Below are 9,556 nucleotides of genomic sequence, written 5' to 3'. Positions count from 1 at the left end.
GAACCCATGTCCCCTGCATCGGCAGGCGGACTCTCAACCACTGCGCCACCAGGGAAGCCCCCAATCTCTCAATTTATCCCTCCCCCTGGAACTTTTTATTCTGACATAGTCCCAAGCTTAGAAAAAAAAACTATAAGAATGGTATAAGGAATATCTGTAAACTCTTACCCAGATTTGCTGATTGTTAAGATTTTACTTCCTTTGCTTTATCATTCTCTCCCCCAACCCTGGTCTTTCTCTTCTGCCCCTGTCTCTCCCTGTGTCTGTCTGTCTGCTGTCTGTCTCTCTATCTATGCTCAATCTGTTTGTATCTGCCCGCCCCTGCACAGGGCAGGCCAGGCAATGTCCCTCCCCCAGCCCAACACACGCACAGAGGTGATTTCCTGTTGCCCAGCTCAGCAGTCCCTCATGCAGGAGCCGTGGGTTTAGGCCAGGAAGTGATGGCAGGCTCTGAGCAGAGCATCTTCTGCCTTCCTCAACTCCGCCATTCTCTTTCCTGTGCTCCAGCGATGCTGGGCTATCATAGCAGGATACCACACCCCGGGCAGCTTCAACAGCAGACATTTATTCTCTCACAGCTCCAGAGGCTGGATGTCTGAGATCAAGGTGCCAGCAGGGTTGGCTTCTGGTGAGGGCTCTCTTCCTGGCCTTCTCACTGCATCCTCACGTGGTCTTTCCTCTGTGCTTGCATGGGCCGGGGGAGCTTTCTCGTGGCTCTCCCTCTTCTTGTAAGGTCACGGTCCTAGGGAATCAGGGCCCCAACCTTTTGTTTTTTTGGCCATGCTGCGTGTACACAAAACGGGCATGGAAGTTGTCTTCAGTCTCAATCTGAAAAAAAGATGCCTCTTTAAAACCTTCTGACTTAATCTGAAGCTTGCTTTTTTTTTCTTTTTTAAATGGAGGTGAAATTTACATAACATAAAAATAACCATTTTATTTTATTTTATTCTGTGCCATGAGCATGTGGGATCTTAGTTTCCCAACCAAGAGGTGATGGTGCTGGGGGAGACCAGAGCAAGATGAATGGACAGAGGTGTTGGAAATTGCAGAGAAGGAAAAGGGGCAGATTTATCTGAGTATCTGAAACCACCAAAGTTGCCGATGGATAATTCTTGAATGCCTTTCAGCAGTTCCCTCTCTGGTTCTCCCAACTTAGCTCTGCAGGAGTCCTGTGATAAGCCCCAGTGCTGCTGGCCCCGCATTGAGCCTTGGAAAAGCCTACTTATGCCCAGAAAGAGTTTTTGCTGTTACCCTGCACCAGAGGTGGCTGCCGTCAAACAGAAACAGAGGCTGGAAAGCCCTGGATGGGAGACTGAGGCAGCACAGCTGATCTTAATGCCGTTGAAGCCCTGGGGCACCAGTTGGGAAGCAGGAGGCATGTTCAAAGGTCCTGAGGCCCACAGTTTATTCCCAATTCCCTTCTTTCATACTGTGAGTAACATTAAGCCAGAGGCTAGGATCTGAGGGTAGAATTCGGTCCAGGAGCCACCTCTGAAGCCAGAACTATTGCAATAACAGCTGATTCCGGGTGACAGGTGTTTCTAGATTTTGGCCTTTCCCTGCCACTTACATAATGTGCCCTCACTTGCTCCTTCCTTCAAAACCCTTGCTGAGGGCTGCTTCTCCCAGGTCCAGGCCCGTGACTCACCAAAGCAAGAGGGGAAGAGGCACTTCCTCCCCTTCAAGGGCTCACAGTCTGCCCAGGAAACAAGGAATTAGCACACAGTACCACAGATTCAGTGCTAAAGGAGGCTTCTGAGGCAGGATGCAGGAGCGGGGTGGATGTCAGATTCAGATGGGGCCTCCTGGAGGACGCTGACCTAGCCTGAAAGGCTGAGCAAGTTCACCAAAGAAAGCAGGAAGTGGCCCTCTAGGCAGAGGGGGTGGGATGTGCAAAGGCACTGGGGCAGAGAGGACCTTGGCATGGTAGGGGATGCGGTAGGAGAGAAATTTGGATTTCACGCTGAGAGGGCGTGTGAGTTTCCCAGAGCTGCCATAACAAAGTACCAGGAACTTGCTTAAAACAGAAAAAATGTTTTCTCTCACAGTTCTGGAGGCTAAAAATCCAACATCAAGGTGTCAGCAGGGCCATACTCCCTATGAAGGCTCTAGGGAAGGATGCTTCCAGCCTCCTCCAGCTTCAGATGGTGGCCGGCAATCCTCGGCCTGCCTTGGCTTGTAGATGCATCCCTCCAGTCTCTGCCTTCCTCCATCTTTTTTTTTTAAGCTTGTGTTTTATTTTTTATTTTTACTTTTTAAAATTTTTATTGGAGCACAGTTGATTTACAATGTGTGTTAGTTTCAGGTGTACAGCAGAGTGAATCTGCTATACATACATCCACTCCTTTTCTTTTTTTTGGCTGCGTTGGGTCTTCATTGCTGCGCGCAGGCTTTCTCTAGTTGCAGCAAGTGGGGGCTACTCTCCATTGCGGTGCGCGGGCTTCTCATTGCGGTGGCTTCTCGTGCTGTGGAACACGGGCTCTAGGCACGTGGGCTTCAGTAGTTGCAGCACACAGGCTCAGTAGTTGCGGTGCATGAGCTCAGTAGTTGTGGCTCACGGGCTTAGTTGCTCCATGGCATGTGGGCTTCCCAGACCAGGGCTCAAGCCCGTGTCCCCTGCATTGGCAGGCGGATTCTTAACCTCTGTGCCACCAGGGAGGTTCTGCATTCTTTTTTAGATTCTTTTCCCATACAGGCCATTAAAGAGTATTGAGTAGAGTTCCCTGTGCTGTATAGTAGGTCCTTATTAGCTATCTCTTCTGTATATAGTAGTGTGTATATGTCAATCCCAATCTCCCAGTTTATCCCTCCCCTGACCCCCTGGTAACCATAAGTTTATTTTCTACATCTGCGACTCTATTTCTGTTTTGTAGATAAGTTCATTTGTACGCTTTTTGTAGATTCCACATATACGCGATATCATATGTTTGTCTTTCTCTGCCTGACTTACTTCCCTCAGTATGACAATCTGTAGGTGCATCCATGTTGCTGCTAATGGCATTATTTTGTTCTTTTTTACGGCTGAGTAGTATTCCATTTTATATATATATGAGATTTATTTATTTATTTATTTATCCATCCATTCCTCTGTTGATGGACATTTAGGTTGCTTCCATGTCCTGGCTATTGTAAATAGTGCTGCAGTGAACACTGGGGTGCATGTATCTTTTCGAATTATGGTTTTCTCCAGATATACGCCCAGGAGTGGGATTGCTGGATCATATGGTAGCTCTATTTTTAGTTTTTTGAGGAACCTCCATACTGTTCTCCATAGTGGCTGTACAAATTTACATTCCCACCAACAGTGTAGGAGGGTTCCCTTTTCTCCACACCCTCTCCAGCATTTATTGTTTGTAGATTTTTTGATGATGGCCATTCTGCCCGATATGAGGTGATACCTCATTGTAGTTTTTTTTTTTAATAAATTTATTTATTTGTTTGTTTTTATTTTTGGCTGAGTTGGGTCTTCGTTGCTGTGTGCGGGCTTTCTCTAGTTGCAGCGAGTGGGGGCTACTCTTCGTTGCGGTGCGCGGGCTTCTTATTGTGGTGGCTTCTCTTGTTGCAGAACACGGGCTCCAGGCACGTGGGCTTCAGTAGTTGTGGCACGTGGGCTTCAGTAGTTGTGGCACGCGGGCTCTAGAGCACAGGCTCAGTAGTTGTGGTGCACGGGCTTAGTTGCTTCACGGCATGTGGGATCTTCCCGGGCCAGGGCTCGAACCCGTGTGCCCTGAATTGGCAGGTGGATTCTTAACCACTGTGCCCCAGGGAAGCCCTTCATTGTAGTTTTGATCTGAATCTGCCTCCATCTTCACACAGCCTTCTCCTCTGTGTCTCTGTGTCCAAACTTGCCTCTTCTTACAATCACACCACTGATTGGCTGTAGGGCCCACCTTGCTCCAGTATGATGTCATCTCAACTTAATGCTGTCTACAACAACCTTATTTCCAAACAGGTCACATTCCCAGGTTCTGGGAGTTAACACCTGAATTATGTTTTGGGGGGGATGCAAGTCAACCCACACCAGAAGAATAAAGCCACACTGTACACCTGGTGGATTAGGGGGAACCCCACTTTTTACATGGGTTTCCCAGTACAGACTGAAAGCAAGTGCTGCAGGGAGCCCTCTGGATCCACTTTGAGTTCGTGAAGGGGCTTCAGCTCTGCATTAGCTGAGGTCTTCCTGGGGCTTGTGGAAATAACCAGGTCTCACCTGACCTTGAAAGCTGCAGCCCTGTGGACCTGTGGGGTTTGTTCACATGAGCCGACTGGACACAAGGGGGCAGTAGAGGGCAATGACCGGATTCAGCTCTACCTCTGTGAGTGGTTCGCTCTGCCCTTGGGCATCTTCTGGTTTAGCCTCCGTTTCCTCCTCTGTGAAATGGGCTACTACCTGCCTCATAGGAATACTGTGAGGAGGAAACAAGATGATGATGCCGTCAACATTCCAACAGAGTGAGTGCCCTGTCCGTGGGGGTAAAGTACGGTTCTAGTTGATTCTAGAACAACAGGGATTACAGCCTCAGACTGATGGAAACAGGGAAGGCAGAGTAAATGAGGGGAAGGAGCCGGAAGGAAATCCTGACACCCAGGTGAGCAGGGGTGGCGGACAGTCAGCTCCTGGTGGCGGTTACCATGCACGAAGCGCAGATCTGATTCAAGAAAAGACTGATATCTAGACGTATCTCTGATTTGACAGCAAATTTAAAATGTTGTGAAATGCTGTGTGGGCAGGATAAAACTAGGGGTGGTGCATCAGCTGTCAGCCTGCAATTTCAGAGCATGATTTTGGGTAACCTTGCAAGTAGGTGGTGTGCCTCCTGTACTCCCGGATCCCGGACTTATTTGTGAGTTACCAGCTGCCCTCCCCATGTTGAGAGCAGGGGTGTCAGCTACAGAACAGAGGGACCAGAGCAACGTGTACACGAAATGGGTGTGTGAGTAGTCTTCAGTCTCAAACTGAAAAAAAGATCCCTCTTTAAAACCTTCTGACTTGGGGCTTCCCTGGTGGCGCAGTGGTTGAGAGTCTGCCTGCCAATGCAGTGGACACGGGTTCGAGCCCTGGTCTGGAAGCAACGGGCCCGTGAGCCACAAATACTGAGCTCTGTGCGTCTGGAGCCTGTGCTCCGCAGCAAGAGAGGCCGCAACAGTGAGAGGCCCACGCACCGCGATGAAAAGTGGCCCCCGCTTGCCACAACTAGAGAAAGCCCTCGCACAGAAACGAAGACCCAACACAGCCAAAAATAAATAAATGAATAAATAAATTTATTTAAAAAAAAAAAAACCTTATGACTTAATCTGAAGCTTGCTTTTTTTCTTTTTTAAATGGAGGTGAAATTTACATAACATAAAAAGAACCATTTTATTTCATTTTATTTTATTTTTGGCCGTGCGGTGGGCATGTGAGATCTTAGTTCCCCAACCAGGGATCGAACCTGTGCCCCCTGCATTGGAAGCACGGAATCTTAACCACTCGACCACGAGGGAAGTCCCCAAAATAACCATTTTAGGGTGGGCCCTAATTTTTTTTTTTTTTTTTCGGTACGCGGGCCTCTCACTGTTGTGGCCTCTCCTGTTGCGGAGCACAGGCTCTGGACGCGCAGGCTCAGTAACCATGGCTCACGGGCCTAGCCACTCCGTGGCATGTGGGACCTTCCCGGACTGGGGCACGAACCCATGTCCCCTGCATCGGCAGGCGGACTCTCAACCACTGCGTCACCAGGGAAGCCCTGGGCCCTAATTTTTTTAATTAATTAATTATTTATTTATTTGGCTGCACCAGGTCTTAGTTGTGGCATGTGGGATCTTTAGTTGAGGCATGTGGGATCTAGTTCCCTGACCAAGGATGGAACCCGGGCCCCCTGCATCGGGAACGTGGAGTCTTAGCCACTGGACCACCAGGGAAGTCCCAAAATAACCATTTTAAATGAACAGCTCACATGTTGTACAGCCGTCACCTCTATCTAGTTGTAAAACATTCCATCACCCCGAAATGAAACCCTATCCCTGTGGCAACCACAAATGCACCACCTGTCTCTGTGGATTTGCCTGTTTTGGACGTTTCATATAAATGGAATCACACATTATGTGGCCTTTTTTGTCTGGCTTCTCTCACTGAGCATCATGTTCTCAAGGTCCATCCACATTGTAGCAGGTGTCAGCGCTTCACTCCCTTTCATGGCTGAATAATATTCCATTGTACTTTTGTTTATCCGTTCATCACTTGGTAGACATTTGGGTTGTTTCCAATGTGATCATGCTGCTGTGAGCATTCAGGTATGAGCTTTTGCATGGATATGTGTCTTCATTTCCTTTGTCATTTTTTAAAAATAAATTTATTAATTTATTTATGTCTGTGTTGGGTCTTCGTTGCTGCGTGCAGGCTTTTTCCAGTTGCAGCGAGCGGGGGCTACTCTTTGTTGTGGTGCGTGGGCTTCTCATTGTGGTGGCTTCTCTTGTTGCAGAGCACAGGATCTAGGCGACCGGGCTTCAGTAGTTGTGGCACACGGGCTTAGTTGTTCTGCGGCATGTGGGATCCTCCCAGACCAGGGCTTGAACCCGTGTCCCCTGCATTGGCAGGAGGATTCTTAACCACTGCACCACCAGGGAAGCCCTTCATTTCCTTTGGACCTCTGCTCTATTTTGACTTTTGACCTCTATGAGAGCAGGGCAACATCTGATTCATTCTTTACCTCCAAGACCCTCCAAGACCTCCAATGCACCTGGAAGGTAGTGGTTACTCAAAGAACATTCGAAGCATGGTGAATGGGAGAAAGATGGGCGGGGTGGCGGGTGCGGAGGAAGAAGCATGGATAGATCTCACCCTACAGAGGGTGCCAGCTCATGCCCTACAAGGAACAGAGGTGATGGAATGAATGGTTTTGTTAAAGGAAAAGAAAAAGCATTCTACTGTCCTTCCCCATCTAACCAGCTCCCATTCCAGCTGAGCTGGCACTGCTGAGTTGCAGAGATGAATTAACGCTGCAGTGCTTCCCTGAGCCAGCACACCCTGCAGCTAGAGCCTCTGACAGCCCCATGCACTCTGAAAAATTATTTCCCTAGGGAGCAAAGGAGCCAGAGCACGTGGGTCAAAGTCAGGCGGCATGAGCTGTGGTCCAAAAAAAAAACCAGTCTGGGCATGGCCAGAGAAACAGGTTTTATTTTGCAAATTCGTGCTCCACTAAGCATTAAAGGGGCACAAATGTATAGCTGGCTGCCTTTCTTTTTTTAAAAAAATTTACTTTTTAGAAGATTTAGGTTTACAGAAAAGTTGCAAGAATATTACAGAAAATTTCCATACACCTCCCCACACACTCAGCTTCTCCTAAATTAACATTTTACATTAGGCTGATACATTTGTTACAATTAATAGACTGATATTGATACACTGTTGTTAACTGAAGTCCAGAATTTATTCAGATTTCCATAGTCCTTTTCGCCTGATATCCTTTTTCTTTCCTAGGATCCCACCCAAGTTCCCATGTAACATTCAGGCATCATGTCTCCTCAGGCTCCTCTGGGCTGTGACAGTTTCTCAGACTTTCCTTGTTCTCGTTGCCCTTGACGGGTTTGAGGAGGACTGTGGCCAGAGATTTTGTAGAATCTCCCTCAGTAGGAACTTGTCTGGTGTTTTTCTCACGGTTACACTGGGGCGCTGGGTGCTGGGAGGAGGACCACCTGTGAAGGGCCGCCTCATCCTTCATCTCAGGGTGGCTGCCGTCAACATGACTCATCTCTGCTGGTGTTGACCTCAGTCCCCTGGCTGAGTTCATGCTGGTTGGGTGTCTCCACTGTAAAGTCACACCTCCCCCCTTCCCATACTGTCCTCTTTGGAAGGAAGTCACTGTGCCCAGCCCACACTTACAGAGAAGGGTGTTACTTTCCATCTCCTTGAGGGCAGAATATCTACAGACATTATATGAAATTCTTCTCTGCAGGAAAAATTTGTCTCTTCTCCCTGTATTTATTTATTCAATCATTTATTTATATCTGTATGGACTCATGGACATTTTATTTTAAACACTGGCTCACAATCCAATATTTCATGATATATTTTGTTGGTCAGACCAGTCCAGCATTGGCCAGAGAGAGCTCTTTCAGTTGTCTGCTATGTCCATTGGACAACTTCTGGCTGCGTTAATAGCAACAATTCATCGGAGACCAAACCCTGCGGGGTCAGCCCATGAAGAATGCTGCTTATATTCCAAATATAATATAGATGAGACCCTTTTTCTCACTGGGCCTCAGCTTTCCCCGTCCCCACCCCCCCCCAAAAAGGCTTAATATTTATTAGATGATCCAATGGGAGCCCTCCAGCGCTGATTGTTTATGATTTTCTGTGCTCGCGAGCAGATGTATTTTGTTCCAACAGTTTCTCAAAGCTAAACAGATTTTGTTGGTGTCATTTTGTCTGAACTCCACGCTCCTGTGGCTGGACTTGTGGGGCCTGGTGGCTGATGTCCGCTCCCGGCTGGGTCTGCAGGCCACTGTCGGAAGAGACGGGGATGGACTTGCTTGGCAGTGCCACAGAAGACACATCCTGTAAGTTTCCATGCATGCAGAAATGGGCACACGGTCTGGGCTGTGCCCAGCACTATAACTGTAGAAATGTCAGAGGTCATGCTTCCTGGGTGGAATGTCAGGGAAGGGGGTTGCTCTGCTCCAAGTCCTGCAGGGAAAGCAGTGTGGTTGTGGGCCAGAGACGTGTGTGGGCGCCATCATGAAGTCAGTTGCTGTGTGTCCTTGAACTAGTTGCTTAGCTTCTCTGTGCCTCCAATTCCTCATCTACTAAATACAGGTAGTGAGCCTCCCACAGAAGGGGCATGCAAGGATTAAACAAGATGATTTGTGTAAAGTGCCCAGGGGATGCCAGGCACAAAGTCAGCCCTGGGAGGGCTTTGCTGCCCTGAGCACTCAGGAGGGCTCATGGCTCTGAGGATCCAAAGCCCCAGACTTTGAGGACAGGGGGGCCTGGGGCAGCCAGAGAAGCTGCCTCAAACATGTGTTCTCCTCGATGACACCTCCTGGCAGAGTTCTGCTGAGGGTCCCCGCTCTGCCTGCATTTCCCCCATGCAGCCCATCACAGAGCCCACCCTACAGGGGAAAGACTGCCCAGAGAGGGACAGCCACATCCCTGAGGTCACACAGCAGTGAGAGCCATCTCTGCCTACCCCTGTACCACACTATGCCCATGAGCCAGGTAGGGGGACCAATTTGTTCCAGGTTTCTGGGGCCGATCTGGGTAGTTGGTCACCCTGGAATACCAGCCCTTCTTCCTGCCTGAGCACATGGGCTCTGCCTGGTGTTGTCACATTCCCACAGGGTAACCTTGGGCAAATCCTTTCACCCCTCTGGGCCTCCATTTCCTACTTCTGTAAAACGAGGAGTGTGTAGTAACAGTACCCGACTTCCTAGGTGTCACTGGCTGAATGATGACCCCCAAAGATATCCAGATTCTAATTCCAGGAACCCCTGAATGTTCCCTCACATGGCAAAAGGGATTTTGCAGATAGGATTAAGTTAAGGCACTTGAGATGGGGAGATGTGATCACTAATTTTA

At 48.7% G+C, this 9,556-nt stretch overlaps 1 protein-coding gene across 2 annotated transcripts in view; it reads left to right on the top strand.

Moving 5' to 3' along the window:
• ATCAY (ATCAY kinesin light chain interacting caytaxin) overlaps positions 1-9,556 on the top strand; it is a 36,803-nt gene that overhangs the window by 7,462 nt on the left and 19,785 nt on the right. The window contains exon 3 of one of the 2 annotated variants that reach the window (XM_027085512.1): positions 8,480-8,538. In XM_027085512.1, the coding sequence (XP_026941313.1) occupies positions 8,480-8,538 (59 nt within the window). Of the gene's footprint in view, positions 1-8,250; positions 8,539-9,556 lie in introns of those variants that run through there. The other variant, XM_027085511.1, reaches the window with a different exon arrangement.

Source organism: Aethalodelphis obliquidens, unplaced genomic scaffold, assembly GCF_003676395.1.
Source record: "Aethalodelphis obliquidens isolate GAN/ISIS:26980383/991018 unplaced genomic scaffold, ASM367639v1 scaffold53, whole genome shotgun sequence".
Classification (NCBI taxonomy): domain Eukaryota; kingdom Metazoa; phylum Chordata; class Mammalia; order Artiodactyla; family Delphinidae; genus Aethalodelphis; species Aethalodelphis obliquidens.
The sequence above is the reverse complement of the archived record's forward strand: the minus strand, read 5'-3'. Positions and strand labels throughout refer to the sequence as shown.